Here is a 17,606-nt window from a genome sequence, read left to right on the forward strand (position 1 = left end):
CGGCTTAGATTCGAGTAAATATGGTAATAAGTTCGTCTGGAATACAGAGTCTCAGTTGAAGTGACGGACTGATCTCTAGCATAGCTTGAGGTCTAGATTAAGTTTGACAGAGATGGTTCAGTTGCCGACTGGCTAGTCAGTCACATGTAACATGAAATCTTGGTTGTGGTGGCTGACTGATGTGTAGTGTAGCCTCAAGTTTAGGTAAGGTTAGGAGGTGACAGTTTGGTTGAGAGTTGGTGACGCCAAGGAATGTGACTACAGAATTGAATGTGAATGTGAAGTGTCAGCTGTGTTGACAGACTTTTCTTCATGCCATCGGCCATGCAGATCTGGTGTCCCACTATCTTAACTTCCCATGATCACTTGTAACAGGTGCCACCAACAGAAACTAGAAGATAAAGGTGCAGACAGCTTCTTGTAAAGTTTTTCTGTACCCTTTACTAACTTGATTTGCATTTAAAATTAAAAACAAATACTTTGATGCCAAATACAGACTTTAATTGTCATGTTTGCAGTGTCCCTTACAAATAGCACAAAGACTTACACTTTTCAGAGGACTTCAAAAAATGGTGAAAATTGCAGACAAATGTAAATCTCGGGAAATTACTTTTTAAGCATGTACATAAGTTTTACACTTCATAAACACATTGATGGGCCATATTTTTTGATGGAAAAATCCAGATTTATAGGTTGTTTCATTTTCTTCTATTGAAGTTCATCCTATCTGGTTGTCTAGGTCACAAATACATGTGAAAGTTTTCATGTTTGTGTCAACAACTTGGCCTAAGTCCAAAAGTGGTTATAAGAGCTGAGCATATTGTACATTGGTAAGTGTGTGACAGCATGCACTGCCTAATATGTTCCAAAATGTCGCACATAAAAACAGGATTTTTTCGGGGCTCATACCTGAGGTTCTATTGGTGACAGAAAGGTAGTGTCAAGCGTTTTGTATCGCCCTTTGGCCAAGGACTATTTGTATACCTAACAGTAGGATCATCCCGCCCCTTTTGTTATAGGGCACAAAAACAAATTCAGTCATAAGCCCCATGTCATAACATTAGAACACTAATAAGTAAAAGAAGTTAAAAGCAACTACATATTAAGCTCAATCAGCAGAAGGAAAGCGAGCTGGGGATCACCATATAACAAGTGGTGATGGCTAAAAAGACAGAGCCCAATACACCACCTAGCTAAAATTATCTCCTTGTGACGTGAGGGCCGACAGGTGGTCAGCCAAGCCACCGGGAAAAGTTTAAATCCCTGGAACTTGCTCCCATGAAGAGAAGACCAGTGGTGATTCCAAAGTGACACCATCTGCCAACAGGTGGCAGCATGGAGATCATCTGAAGGAATGGAAGAGATAGCAGGCTGAGGTATGAGGACTGCAGCCTTGGCAACAGTGTCAGCACCTCATTTCTGGCCAGACAAATGTGACCAGAAACCCACATGAACATCACAGTGGCACCCTCAACAGAGAGCAAGTGCAAGCTATCTTGGACCATTAGCACTTTTTTTAAGGGATGGACTGTTTATAGCACACAGAGAGACTGAAGGACACCGAGAGAATCAGAGCATATGAAACACGTCACCAGATGCACTGGGTGGTCTGAAAAGAGGATGTAGAGCTCCCCTGTAAAAATCTAGCATTGCTCTGAAAGACAATAACAAAAAAGGCCAGTGTCAATGATGAATGCACACCCAACACCACAGACAGTCTTAGAGCCATCAAGGTACATGAAGGTGCTACAGCTAAGGTGCATCCAAAAGTCAAGAAACTTACAGCAATAAGTGAAATCTGGAGTACAGTCCTTAGGAAACACACGAAGTCCAAGAGAACACAGGCCAACACATATAGAGTTCATACCCATTGGAAACGTGGCAGGAAGTGTGAAGGTAAGGAGCAGTTCCCAAAAACGAACTCCGGGAGGTAACAGGGAAGATGAACTCGGCCCCTTTTGGCGGTCAAGGGAGTCATAAAAAAGGAGGGCATAGGACAGGTGGCCAGGCATGGAAGACAAACAGCATGCATATCTTCTGAGGAGGAAATCACACCAGTATGAGACTGGTAGTTAGGTAGCTTCTGCATAGAGACTCTCAACCAGGCTAGTGTAAAAGGCGCCAGTGGCCAAACGTATTCCACGACGGTGGATTTTGTTAAAGACAGTGCAACATGGACAGACATGCACAGGAATAACTGAAACACCCATAGTCTAGTTTCAAACAGACACGGGATCGGTACAAACAGAGGAGGGTGATCTGTTCCGTTCTCCAGGAAGTGCCACTTAGGACACAAAGGACACTGAGGGACCAGATACAGCACGCAACCAGATAAGACACATGGGAGGACCTTGAAAGTTTCTTATCAAGCATAAGCCCCAGGAGTTTTGTAGTTTCAGCAAATAGAACAGCAACAGGCCCACAATGTAGACAGTGGAACAAAACCCACTGTGTTGCCAGAAACTCACATAAACGGTTTTGTCAGTGGAAAAGCATAAACCATTGTCAATGCTCCACATGCCACCCAAGGAGACAAATCCGTGGACAACTGCAATAGATCGCAAAGTCGTCAACGAGAAGAGGGCCAGAGATGCCTGGCAGAGTTGGGCCATAACAAGGTTAATGGCTACAGCAAAGAGGATGATGGTCGGTATGGAGCTCTGAGGCACCCCGTTCTCCTGGATAAAAGTGTCCTACAAGGCCAACCCCTGCATGCCTTGAAAACTCTGTCTTTTAAAAATTCCTTAAGGAAATGGGATTGGCAGCCTCGGAAGCCCCACATGTACACAGTACAGAGGGTTCCAGTTCTCCAGCAGGTGTCATAGGCTTTCTCCAAATCAAAAAACACGGCCACAGTCTGATATTTCCACAGAAAACTGTTCACGACTCGGGTTGACAAAGTGATTAAATGGTCAATTGCAGCACGGCACTCTCGAAATCCACTTTGCGCAGTGGTTAGCAGATTGCAAGACTCGAGCCACCGTACCAGCTGGCCGTGAATTGTATGTTCCATCCCCTTGCAAACACAGCTGGTGAAAAAAATAGGGCAGTAGCTAGAGGGAAGGTGCTTGTCCTCACCAGGCTTATGCATGGGTCTGACAGTGCTTTCACACCAAGGTCTGGGATATGTGCCATCTGCCCAAATGCGATTGTACGTACGAAAGAGAAAGTGTGTGCCCAGAAGAGAAAGGTGCTGCAACATCTGAATGTGGACATCGTCCAGTCTCGGGGTGAAAGATCGGGATGTAGTGAGAACACGGTGCAGCTTCCTCATAGCAAAGGAGGCATTGTATCAGTCACGATTCTCAGAAGACAAGGACATCGCCCGAGCCTCTGAGGGAAACAGGTTGAGCTCAAAATCGGCAAAAAATAGTGGCTCAAGGTGTTGGAGATAGCAATAGGTCAGGCTGGAAGCTGGGGAATGGACCTCGGTCCCAGAGAGTCAACAGTTATTGTCCCACATGACGGAAGAGGGAGTGAAACTGGTAAAAGAACTAGTGAATGATATCAAGCTAGCTTTTTTGCTATCCCAAAGAATGCAACAACATTGAGCACACAACTGCTTATAATAAATGAAGTTTGCCATTTTAGGATGATGGTTAAAAACGCAGAAAGGACATATCTGCACGCAAATTGCACTGCAGCAGCTTAGTCCACTAGGGGACCAGGACAAGGCGTGGTAAGGGTGAAGTGTGAGGTATGGAATGTTCTGCAGTGGTAAGGATAACGTTCATGAAGTACTCTACCTGGTCATCACAACTGAGGAAATGTTGTTCATCAAAGGTCGGTAGGCAGGAGTCAAGTCTCCAGTCGGCCTTAGAAAGCCAGAAATTGGGTTTATACACAGGTGTAGTAGTAGTCAGCAAATGGATGGCACATGGGAAATGGTCACTAGAGTACGTGACAGAGACAATGGACCATTCGAGATGATGGGCGAGATTGGCAGTACAGAAAGAGAAGACCAAATGGGAATAGGTGTGTGTGTGGAGTCTGAAAAGAATGTGTGTGCTCCAGTTGACGTCAAGTTGACTGAGAAGGTCAGCGAAGAGGGAATCTCTTCGACAGGTTCTCAAAGAGCCCTAGAGGGGATGGTGGGCATAAAAGTTGCTTAGCAGCTAAAAAGGTGTGGGAACTAAGCAATAACCTGGAGTAAGTCAGCCCTGGTGACAGCAAATGACATAGGGATGAAGACGTTACAAAGAGAAAACGTGAAATGAGGAAGGAAAAAATGGCTATAAACATCATTCCGGATGAGCAGCATGACTCCCCCACGAGATGGAATATTGTCCTTGGCAGGGAGGCCAAAGCGGACCGCAAGGAAAAGTGAGGATGCAATTTTGTTTCTTGAAGACACAAAACGATTGGATGCTGCATTTCGAAGAGCAGCTGTAATTCTTCCTTGTTAGATCTAATGCTGCAAACTTTCCACTGGAGAAGTGTCATAACGGGAAATGTGGAGGAGGGAACAAATGAAGGGTAATAACCTTGCCAGCTACCGAGTCTCAGCCTTCGAAAACTCACTGCTGCAGGGCGCAGAGGCTGGAGGGTCTCGTTCCATGAAATCTACAAAAGATCAGCATTCTTCCTGGGCTAGCGTGCAGATTCCACGGCAGGAAAACTGTTGGCAGTGTGCACCAGTGAAAAGGTGATTGGCCGAGTGACAGTTTTGAAGAGGATCTCCGAGTCAGGGAAGGAGAAGGCCCTTTGAATATGTTCGATTTCTTAGATCGTTTTTGATTGGCAGACGAAGACTCAGATGTTTGTTGGCTGCAAGGACATAGAAAGGTCTTCACGAAAGTCTCCCTTTTGTTCTTTTCAACCTGCTTGTTGTGTAGCAGGCGATTTCGCCGACGGAGGCCAAGATTTTGTGGCTTGTTGAACAGCTGTAAGAGAAAGAGAGAGGGATGCTACCATCATTCTGATCACTTTCACAACTGCAGTAATGAATTTAAGGTCACATCTCTGTGTGGCCACATCCTCCACGGAGTGAGGCATAGCAAGAATGGTACTGTAAATGCCAGATGGTAAGATGCAGGGCTTTCAACTAGCCAACAACTTGCAAGCAACAGGACATTTACGGGATTACAATTGATACAGTGGGGAGGAGGAGGTGGGCAATCGCTCTCATGAGCATCTCCACCACAAGTACCAGATTCGGCCATATTTTTAGAGGATGCCTGCCTTAATCTTGGATGGAAGCACTACTCGATAAAATGTGAGACAGAGAGTGTGTGTAGGCACTAAGTGTGCATCCATATTTTCATTACCTGACGGACTGCAGTAACGCCATGATCAGAGAGATCAGTCCAGATTTCTCCCTCGCTAAGACTATCAAGCAGCCGAGTGTCAATAACACCAAGAGAAGTATTCAGCGTACGATGGGCTTTGACACAGAGGGAATAGCTGTGGAGGAGTGAAGTTGTAAGCAGAGTTGTTGGCCTTGAAACTCACAATTGATCTCCAAAAGCAAAGTCTCGTTATGTAAGCAAGAACAGGATTTCACAGGGCCGGCAACTGCATCAGCACTTTTCTGAATAATAAATGGATTAACTGTAGCAAACGACTGACCTCCTACAGTATGTGATACCAGGAGGAAGCGACATGCAGCTGGGACAGTCTTTTGAATCTTTAGCTTCTTTCCGTTTATGTTTAGTAGATGTAGACATAGATGATGATTGCCTCATTGCAAAAAAATCTCCCTTGATTGTCAGCATCTACGATTGCACACTCCTTTCAACTGCGTGCCTCCCAGAGAGGGGTTCACCCACCTCGGGTGATTGCTCACTCCTCAAGTCACATCTCCCAAACTCCTGACAGAGGAACTAATTGGTAATTGGAAAGGTAACAGATCAGGCAATCATCCCTCCCTGGGCCTGGCCTGTACCAGGGAATACACGTGAACCCTATCGGTCAACCCGGGGTTGAAAAGAATCTGTTACCCAATCACCTGTTACGTGTCAAATGCACTGGCCGGATTTCAGGAGTGCACAGGAGGAGGAAGAAGAAACAGAGAGAAAACTCAAACACTACAGCAGAGGAAGGGGCTGAGATGGAGAACGAAGAAGGAAAGTAAAAATAGATGAGGAACAGCTCCACAGCCGGGCTATCGAAACTCTGGAATGCATTCCATAAACTATCAGGTCGTGTTCCCCAAGGGAGAGAAAAAAGAATAGGACGAGGATAGACATGCAGCACAGAAAGGGAAGAGGTGCTGCATAGGCTGGGGGCCCATGGTAGCCAAGCATGAACTCACCGAACAATTGTGATCCCCCTGAGCAGTGTCATTTTTCTGTAACTATTCTACAGTACGGGGGCAAAGTAGAATATTACAAACTTCCTTCAGCTTAGACAAATGGACCAAATCAGTTGGTTCTTTTCGCATTATATGTGGTCTATCATGTGCTTTAAGGGGCGGAAAAGCAATTTTGTTCATGGGCAGTTCCGGAAAAAACCCAAAAAACTACACATTCCTAGATGGCTTTACACAGAAAATGGTTGAATTTTTTATGATATATTCCATTGGAAAAAACTCCTATCAGGGGACAAAAAAGGTGAATATGATCCTTTCTAAAAGACTCTGGAAAGTGGGGATATTGGATGCCTAACTCTACCCTCCTCACCACGTTTAAAAACTTTCTCAAAAATACTGGAATATGAACATACTCTTGCTTTTTTATGCAGAGAGAGAATGAGACATTGGCAGTGGGACTGAGATGGAAAAGTAATAAATACTAGAAAATAGTACACAATGGTCATAGCATAGAAAGAGTGAAGGAGACAATGGCAATGGGACAGAAAGAGAGGGGCACAGTAGCAGCAAAATTAGGTTGACAGTGACAGAACAGTACTAGGAAAAGAGTGAAGGGAATAGTGCCAGTCATAGAGGGATAAAGAAAAGGAGGAAGTGGAAGTGGGTGAAAGCCAACAACAATGAGAGAGTCAGTGACAATGAGGACGTATGAGCGACAGTGAGAAGGGACAGCAGCAGTGGAAAGGAATGAATGAATCAATGAGATAATAATGGTAATAGCGTGCAAGATGGAGACAGTGACAACATGAGGAGACAGCTGTAGTAGGACAGAATGAAAGAGACTGGGCTGTGAGCCAGGAGACAGTGACAAAGAGGAACGAAGAGATATTGACAATTGGGCTGAATGAGTGAATGAGAATGGGCAAGGGGGAATGGATGAGTATGAACAACTTACAGCGATGGGCTAACAGATGTGAGCAAGTTACAATCACGGAAGATTCTGGGAGTGAGACGCGAATTGTATGTAAAAAGAGAATGTGATATGCTTTTGCATTCCAAAATTTTTGGGAAAATTTTTAAAGATATTGATGAAGATAGAACGAGGCAGCTGGTACCCCACTTTTCAGTCAGAGTCTTTTAAAACAAGCGCGTATTAGCCTTTTCCGCTAGTACATATACACAACATTAAAGCGTAGACAAGAAGTATATCTACATACAAATTACAAAACTTGCTACATCAAATGTTAAAAACGATATTTTAAGAGAAATATTCAAAATGTAGGATGACAGTCAGCAATGGGTGGTGATGACAATTCCGTAATGTTGTGGGCCCAATGACATAATTATGTTCTATAAATGTTATCATGAAGTTAAATGTATGTAGATATGTGGTGGCATAATGAACATAGTTCTGTAGTCCATGATATAGAGTGGAACGCCTAGTAAAATTTTAGCTATGCTGTCAGGTCCCTACACCTCTGAAATCATGGATGTAATTAGTTCCCAATCTAAGCATCATTTCATAAATTGTCACATAACAATATACCATATACTATTTCATAACATTGCCCTGTAAATCAAAAGAAATGTTCCCCCTCCCAATATAGTTCATAGTTTTTACTGCCAGAAAATATAGTTCATAGTTTTTACTGCCAGAAATGCTATGTCTGTGAAGGTTTTACTGTGGTTTGTATATTATCTGGAAGCAACACAACCACAGCTCTTATTAACTGTTGCAAACTTTACTTCGGTGCGGACTAATTCTGAAGTTTTGGCCCAACCAACACTTCATTCTTTAACACTTCTGCAAGCCACACTACTGACTGCACAGTTATTAGGCAGGCTGTGTGAGAAGCATGAACTGATCCAAATTTTAATGACTTCCAATTCAGAACTAGGGAGACCAGAGATCAAGAAAGTTTACTGTGGAATGTTGGTCAACACTACATGAAAGCCAACACCTTGCCAGCATCATCATAATCTAAATATAAATGTTACTTTATTTACACCTCCACTGTGTGGTGGTACATGTTGCTATTCAAGATAACTACATGTCCCACTTCCTTTCTACTCTGCAGATGAAAGACGGTTGTGTAGGAACCTTAATTTATAGTAGCAGTTGAAGAGGAAAGACCACATACTGTGCGTGCTTTTTTATTATTTATATGCAGAAGTGAAATGCAAATGTCAGCACCATGCAGCCCCAATGCACGATGGAGGGTGAGTGTTTTCCTGGTGGGAAGAAGCCATTTACATTTTTATGTCAGAAATTGGTAGTGCCATGGATGCTAAAGAAGAAGAGGTTGGGACGACTATGGCTGCTGTGCTGCAGGAGGAGGGCGGGGGGGGTGGGGGGGGGGGGTGGGGGGGGCAGGATTGTGTGGATTTACTTAATGAATTACATACTTACTACTTACATAATCCCTCCATGAACCACGGACCTTGGCGTTTGTGGGGAGGCTTGCGTGCCTCAACGATACAGATAGCTGTACCGTAGGTGCAACCACAACGGAGGGGTATCTATTGAGAGGCCAAGCAAACGTTTGGTTCCTGAAGAGGGGCAGTAGCCTTTTCAGTAGTTGCAGGGGCAACATTCTGGATGATTGACTGATCTGGCCTTGTAACACTAACCAAAATAGCCTTGCTGTTCTGGTACTGTGAACGGCTGAAAGAAAGGGGAAACTACAGACGTAATTTTTCCCGAGGGCATGCAGATTTACTGTATGATTAAATGATGATGGCGTCCTTTTGGGTAAAATATTCCGGAGGTAAAATAGTCCCCCATTCAGATCTCCGGGTGGGGACTACTCAGGAGGACGTTGTTATCAGGAGAAAGAAAACTGGCGTTCTACAGATCGGAGTGTGGAATGTCAGATCCCTTAATCGGACAGGTAGGTTAGAAAATTTAAAAAGGGAAATGGATAGGTTAAAGTTAGATATAGTGGGAATTAGCGAAGTTCGGTGGCAGGAGGAACAAGACTTTTGGTCAGGTGAATACAGGGTTATAAATACAAAATCAAATTGGGGTAATGCAGGAGTAGGTTTAATAATGAATAAAAAAATAGGAGTACGGGTAAGCTACTACAAACAGCATAGTGAACACATTATTGTGGCAAAGATAGATACGAAGCCCACGCCTACTACAGTAGTACAAGTTTATATGCCAACGAGCTCTGCAGATGACGAAGAAATTGATGAAATGTATGAGGAGGTATAAGATATTATTCAAATAGTGAAGGGAGACGAAAATTTAATAGTCATGGGTGACTGGAATTCAAGCGTAGGAAAAGGGAGAGAAGGAAACATAGTAGGTGAATATGGATTGGGGCTAAGAAATGAAAGAGGAAGCCGTCTGGTAGAATTTTGGGCATAGCATAACTTAACCATAGCTAACACTTGGTTTAAGAATCATGAAAGGTTGTATACATGGAAGAACCCTGGAGATACTAAAAGGTATCAGATAGATTATATAATGGTAAGACACAGATTTAGGAACCAGGTTTTAAATTGTAAGACATTTCCAGGGGCAGATGTGGACTCTGACCACAATCTATTGGTTATGAACTGTAGATTAAAACTGAAGAAACTGCAAAAAGATGGGAATTTAAGGAGATGGGACCTGGATAAACTGAAAGAACCAGAGGTTGTACAGAGTTTCAGGGAGAGCATAAGGGAACAACTGACAGGAATGGGGGAAAGAAATACAGTAGAAGAAGAATGGGTAACTTTGAGGGATGAAACAGTGAAGGCAGCAGAGGATCAAATAGGTAAAAAGACGAGGGCTAGTAGAAACCCTTGGGTAACAGAAGAGATGCTGAATTTAATTGATGAAAGGAGAAAATATAAAAATGCAGTAAATAAAGCAGGCAAAAAGGAATACAAATGTCTCAAAAATGAGATTGACAGGAAGTGCAAAATGGCTAAGCAGTGACGGCTAGAGGACAAATGTAAGGATGTAGAGGCTTATCTCACTAGGGGTAAGATAGATACCGCATATAGGAAAATTGAAGAGACCTTTGGCGAAAGGAGAACCACTTGCATGAATATCAAGAGCTTTGATGGAAAGCAAGTTCTAAGCAAAGAAGGGAAAGCAGAAAGGTGGAAGGAGTATAGAGGGTCTATACAAGGGTGATGTACTTGAGGACAATATTATGGAAATGGAAGAGGATGTAGATGAAGATGAAATGGGAGATATGATACTGCATGAAGAGTTTGACAGAGCACTGAAAGACCTGAGTCGAAACAAGGCCCCCGGAGTAGACAACATTCCATTAGAACTACTGACAGCCAGTCCTGACAAAACTCTACCATCTGGTGAGCAAGATGTATTAGACAGGCGAAATACCCTCAGACTTCAAGAAGAATATAATAATTCCAATCCCAAAGAAAGCAGGTGTTGACAGATGTGAAAATTACCGAACTATCAGTTTAATAAGTCACAGCTGCAAAATACTAACGCGAATTCTTTACAGACGACTGGAAAAACTGATAGACGCCGACCTCGGGGAAGATCAGTTTGGATTCCGTAGAAATGTTGGAACACGTTAGGCAATACTGACCCTACGACTTATCTTAGAAGAAAGATTAAGGAAAGGCAAACCTACATTTCTAGCATTTGTAGACTTAGAGAAAGCTTTTGACAATGCTGACTGGAATACTCTCTTTCAAATTCTGAAGGTGGCAAGGGTAAAATACAGGGAGCAAAAGGCTAGTCACAATTTGTACAGAAACCAGATGGCAGTTATAAGAGTCGAGGGGTATGAAAGGGAAACAGTGGTTGGGAAGGGAGTAAAGTAGTAAAGGAGTTTTGCTATTTGGGGAGCAAAATAACTGATGACGGTCAAAGTAGAGAGGATATAAAATGTAGACTGGCAATGGCAAGGAAAGCATTTCTGAAGAAGAAAAATTTGTTAACATCGAGTGTAGATTTAAGTGTCAGGAAGTCGTTTCTGAAAGTATTTGTATGGAGTGTAGCCATGTATGGAAGTGAAACGTGGACGATAAATAGTTTAGACAAGAAGAGAATAGAAGCTTTCGAAATGTGGTGCCACAGAAGAATGCTGAAGATTAGATGGGTAGATCACATAACTAATGAGGAGATATTGAATAGAATTGGGGAGAAGAGGAGCTTGAGGCACAACTTGACTAGAAGAAGGGATCGGTTGGTAGGACATGTTCTGAGACATCGAGGGATCACCAATTTAGTATTGGAGGGCAGTGTGGAGGGTAAAAATCGTAGAGGGAGACCAAGAGATGAATACACTAAGCAGATGGCTCTGAGCACTATGGGACTCAACTGCTGAGGTCATTAGTCCCCTAGAACTTAGAACTAGTTAAACCTAACTAACCTAAGGACATCACAAACATCCATGCCCGAGGCAGGATTCGAACCTGCGACCGTAGCGGTCTTGCGGTTCCAGACTGCAGCGCTTTTAACCGCACGGCCACTTCGGCCGGCCACTAAGCAGATTCAGAAGGATGTAGGCTGCAGTAGGTACTGGGAGATGAAGAAGCTTGCACAGGATAGAGTAGCATGGAGAGCTGCATCAAACCAGTCCCAGAACTGAAGACCACAACAACATCAAAATTATCACAGTGCTTTCCTGCAGGTGTTGAAGTCTGATATATCAACGAGTGAACCACAATTTCAATGAGCAATGCGAGTGCAGGAAGAAAAGATGTAAAGGTGAAGATAACTATGAACAAAACAACTGGTACATCACATTCACAGAACTGGTTCTCTCCAGCAGCAAACACCAGTGGTAACATTTCAACTGGCACTTAGTTATACACACAAACACAATTTTTTTGGGCAGCATTGTGGTTGGACACCAGTCATGAAAGATCATATACATCACATTTGTAAAAAAGCTAGCAAAAATATGTATTTACTGAAAAGTGTCCAAACCTCCCTGGACCATGACACTTTAGAACACACATATTTTCGTTACATACAGTTGCATCTTCAGTGTGGTACTTTGATCTGGGATGGACACCATTAGTCTATACAGACAGAATTCTTTGAATATATAACAAAATAAAATAAAGTACAATAAAATGAACCAGTAAGAGTGGTATCCAAGGTAAACAAGAGAGCGCGTAATAAAGAAATCACCAGAAAATATAAAATACTTACTAGCTACGCTATGTACAACCTGCAAGCCATATCTGAGAAACTAAATCCAGAACATAATGTAATGAACACTTACATACCTAAGTACAACACAGGGTGGAAAGGGGAAAACTTTCACAGAATTGCAAGCAATGAAGACGCTTCAATCACAGTTTACATAGAATAGAAACAATTTTTATAACAGACTACCATCATTTAACCTCAAGGAAATGTACTGTCACCTATTTTATTTAATGTTTACACTAATAATAAACCACAGCCAGAAGGATGCAAAAGTTTCATATATGCTGATGATCTTGCTCTTGCTGCCCAGGGCAATCAGTTTGAAGATGTAGAGATAATGCTTGCACACGGTCTACAACAGCTTGGTACTTACTATGAAAAGAATCAACTCACACCCAACCGTAAGAAAATGCAAGTGTGTTCTTTCCATCGCAAACATAAACAAGCTGACAGGAAACTTGAAATATTCTGGAATGGCGTTGCACTAGAATATTGTTCCCACCCCAGGTATTTGGGTGTCACTCTTGACAGTACACTAACCTACAAGGAACATTGTCTGAAGCTGAAGCAGAAAGTATTCTCCAGAAACTGCCTTCTTCAGAAACTGGCGGGACCAATCTGGGATACACAAAACAACAGCTCTTGCCTTATGCTATTCTGCAGGAGAGTATGCTAGCCCAGTGTGGTACAATTCAGTACATGCAAAGCAGGTAGATGTAGCCGTAAATGACAGCTGTAGGATTGTTACAGGTTGCCTAAGGCCAGCCCCCATGAACAAAGTTGCTCCATGTGACATCAGAAGAGAGGTCGCCGCTAACATTGAGAGGCATAAACCAAATACAGTGACCTCACATCCACTCTTTGGACATCAACCTGCCATGCCAAGACTGAAGTCCAGGAAGAGTTTCCTAACAACTTCAAAGCCCTTAGAAGGATCAGTTGCGGCTACCCGACTCACCACGTGGAAAGAAAGATGCCAACACCTGTCAAACTGGATGATACCACTAGAATCCCAGCTGTCTGGACAAGTGGAAAAGTGGGTCATCTGGAAGTCCTTGAACAGACTACGGACCGAACTTGCAAGATCGAGAGACAATCTCCTTAAATGGAACTTCCAACTGCCAAATGCCAACACAACACTGTGCGAATGTGGTGAATTGCAGACAACCCGGCATCTCTTCAAATGTAACTTATGCCCAATCAGCTGTAGCATGAAGGACTTAACGTCTGCAGCACCCAATGCTATCAAAGTTGCCCAATTCTGGCTGAATACTGTATATTTTTCTTTGTATGTATTGTATATGTGTTCATTTTAGTGTACCTCTGACAGGAATAAAGAAAGATCATTTCAATAACTTACAGAATAAACTGAAGTGTTTATTAATAGAGAAATGATGTTACCCAGAAGGAGGTTTCAATTGTAATGTCTTCTTGTAAAGCTGTTAGTGTATATAGCTCTAAGTTGGTTTTTGTAACAAAAAACTGATAATTTCTGATGTTCACTTTTATAGCAATGTATGCATTTACCTCACACTGGCAAGAGAATTAAAATTAGTACAGCCTTGTACCTAAATGTATATGTGGATTAAATAAATATCTCAATTACTCACAAAAAGGCAGAAACTTATCTTTTTTGTTTGTGCCTGCCAATGTCTCTACACTTCTCCATTTCGGGGAATGGTGTCTTTTACACCCACAGTATTCACATTCTACCAGGCCTTTCCTGCTGTAGGTATCTCAATTACATGTTCTTTTTCTATTTTTGTTTTGCCCCATTAATGTTGGTTTATTAAAAGTAAACTGTGGGAGACTTACAACAATGCAAAAGCAAAAGATTTTGAACGTAGAGAATTTGAAGGGACAAATAAAAAAAATTAATTTTATCCAGAATTTGCAGCTGTGAATGTGACTGTATTCAATATAGTGGAAGCTTCAATGAAAACACCTTCAGATACATTTTTTTCATATTTTATTAAATTACACAATGCATTTTGGACCCTGTGGGTCCTTTTTCAGTTATTGTCTAATACATCATTTGCCTTTGCTCTTTAGTGAGGTCAAATGTATTTTCCTGTATGAGAAATTTAGACATAGGTTTCATATTTTCCACTGTTTCTTAGGTATTTCTGCACTCGATTCATGAAATATGAAAATGCATTTCACCTCACTTGAGAGTAAAGGTAAATTATGTATTAGATGATTTGTGCCTAAAGATGGACCCACAGGATCTGAAATGCATAGCACAATTTAATAAAACATTTAAAAAATTATGGCTGAAGGCATTTAATTCAAATTTTCTGTGCCGTAAAACAATGTTGTAATCAGTGAAAAAATGTTAATTCTGGGAATGTAAAAACAGGTTTGTACAGAAGTTAAATGTAATAGTGTTTTAATTTCCAATTAGTCATTTAACTCTGAACATTAGGAAGTCAGCAGTAATTTAAACAATATTAGTCAAATTGCTATGAAATAGCTTTTTCAGTGAATAAAGTTTAATAAAATATGTCACTGAAACTAAAATGTGTCAAAACATTTCTCAATGTTATTATATCATCAGCAGTTTTTCTTCAGTAACTTGCTAATTGTTTGAAATTATTTAACTTCATTGTTTTTAAACACACCCAGAGAATATATTTGCAGCTTTGTCAGAAATTTACAACAAAACACAACTTAAAAATAGCTAACTTTAAAAATAAACATATTCTTAAGTCAATATGAAGTAATGCAGGCAAGTAATTCACCTTTGTTTCTTGCTGTCGAGCCCATTTAGTAAGATCAGCTCCAGTCTTCTGTACTGATTCAGCAGTTCGTGTAAAATCAACTGCTATAACTTCATCCCAGCCACTGAACTTTGATTTGAAAATCTGAAACAAAAATGAAGGTTTTAAAAAATCCTAACAAATGTACATAACATAAATTAAGAAATATTATGTTGTAGCAAGATGTAATACCTGTGTTTCTGTTCCTTCTTGGACTCTGCTTACTAATGCATACTCTGGTCTTGAAATCATACTGAATAGTTCTTGAGAGAGCTTCACAGCAGCTGCTCGTACAAGACGAGTAGACTTTTTCCCAAACCTTCAACAGCAAATATTTTCTTAGTAAATTTTGTTTTCAATCATTAATACTGAAGTAAATAAACAATACTCTTCTCAAATGACTTACCAAACATATACATCAGGGTAACAGTCGAGTATATATACATTTCTATTATTCAGCAGTGAATTCACAAGTTTGCCATGAGGAACCTCAACTTGTGGTAGCTCCAAGTAGCCCATTCCAAGTCTCACTTGGTATAAGCGAGGTGTTGCAGGCACAAAATTGCAGCTTACATGTTCCTACAATTATTTTACCAATTTCAGCACATATTTTCTGATGAGATTTATGTAAAAACTTTGATGAGAAGAAAATTAATCAAGATCACACCCAGCATATTTATTTAGGTTATGCCTCTAATGTTTTACATCAAGAGTATCTACATCCACAAATTAATGCAACACAGAACACCTTATATCATAGAGCATTACATTAGAGCCTCAAGAGCAATTGCTGTGAAACAAAACCCTTTGGTATCCCACTCAGGACAGTTTTTTATATATATATATATATATATATATATATATATATATATATATATATATATATATATATATATATATATATATATATATATATATATATCAACGGCAGTGAAGGCGGAGATGAAGATCATCGGAACGGCGGAACTGGCGGAAGAGGTGAAGATTAACCAACGGTCCAGAAGGCGGAAGAAGACACTATATGTCCCAACGGCTTTTGGAGCGGAAGAGTTATCTTCAATCAGCAGCGTCTGTACTTCAGAGAAGCGGCTGCGAAAGGCGTCTGTACTCCAGAGGAGCGGCCTGAATTAACTTCTTAGTGTAGCGAACTAAGTCTTAGTGGAAGGAGGTGTATACCTCTGGAAACAACAGCTTTAACCAAGTATCAGAAATGGAAGGTGCAATGAGAAAGTTTCCTCCCCGTGGTGGTAATACCGCCGAAGCTGGGCATTCGGATCCGGGGGCCCAGCATCATTGCGCAACAGACCAGTCGGAGGGTCCTAGGATCCCTAACGCTAAACATAGGAACAGACATCAAACGTTCATAGGAACACTGAAAGTGAACTCAATGCTGAGAACAGGTAAACAAAAAGAACTGACAAAACTAATGGATGAACACAAACTAAAAGTTCTGGCTATACAAGAAACAAGATACCCAGATGAGGATACAGTACAGGCAGACCAGTACAGGATTTATAAAGGGAAACCAGCACAGATAGTAAAGAATACAAAAGGTCTTCGGGTATATGGCACAGCATTTGTGATACATAACTCATTTTCTACTAAGGTACTAGAATTTAAATCTAAATCACCAAGAATATCATTGATAACATTCAGAAATAAAAATAAAAAGTACACACTTATAAATGCCCATGCACCAATAAATAAAGACAACCAACAAAATCCAGAGAAAGTGCAGACATTTTGGGAGGAACTGGAAGAAACAATAGGGAAGATCCCTGAGCAACACACTACAATTCTGTTAGGAGACTTTAATGCACAAATTGGAAGAAACGAATTATCAAAAAGCACAGGGAGGTTTACAGCACACACTAAAACTAACATGAATGGCCAGAGATTAGTAGAGTTTTGTGAGAAATTCAAATTGAACATTATGACAACTAAATTCCAGAAGAATCCCAAAAAACAAACAACATGGAAATCACCGAACAAATTACTTGGCGAGTTCCAGATTGATCACGTGGCAATAAGTTATGATAATTCAAGGGACATTCAAGATGTACAGGTGGTGAAAGGGGCCAACTTTGATTCTGACCATTATCTGACCAAAATTAAGATGAAATTAACACCAGAAAGAAGTCACAAGAGTGACGAAACAAAAATAGCCAAATACAGAGTACAGGACTTAATGCTCAATCAGCAAGTCTTAGACGACTACAAGGAAAAGACAGATAAAATCAAAAGTCACAAATGGGAAGAAATTGCAACCTCAATACGAGACGCAGCAGAACAAACAATTTTACTAACCAAAAAGAAAAAGCATCCCTGGTGGAATGAGGTCTGTGAGAAAGCACTACAGAAAAGAGCCAGAACTTGGGAGAAATACAACTCAACCAAAAGGCCAACTGACTGGGAGCAGTTCAAAACGCAAAGACGTGAAACGACGAAAATCATTAAAAGT

At 41.2% G+C, this 17,606-nt stretch overlaps 1 protein-coding gene across 1 annotated transcript in view; it reads right to left on the minus strand.

Moving 5' to 3' along the window:
* LOC124546553 (protein flightless-1) overlaps window positions 1-17,606 on the minus strand; it is a 204,465-nt gene that overhangs the window by 25,526 nt on the left and 161,333 nt on the right. Inside the window, exons 14-16 of the mRNA XM_047125044.1 lie at window positions 15,552-15,724; window positions 15,338-15,464; window positions 15,128-15,250 (exon numbers count right to left, since the gene is read on the minus strand). Of these exons, the coding sequence (XP_046981000.1) occupies window positions 15,128-15,250; window positions 15,338-15,464; window positions 15,552-15,724 (423 nt within the window). The remainder of the gene's footprint in view (window positions 1-15,127; window positions 15,251-15,337; window positions 15,465-15,551; window positions 15,725-17,606) is intronic.

The sequence above is a fragment of the Schistocerca americana genome, chromosome 1 (genome assembly GCF_021461395.2).
Source record: "Schistocerca americana isolate TAMUIC-IGC-003095 chromosome 1, iqSchAmer2.1, whole genome shotgun sequence".
Lineage (NCBI taxonomy): Eukaryota > Metazoa > Arthropoda > Insecta > Orthoptera > Acrididae > Schistocerca > Schistocerca americana.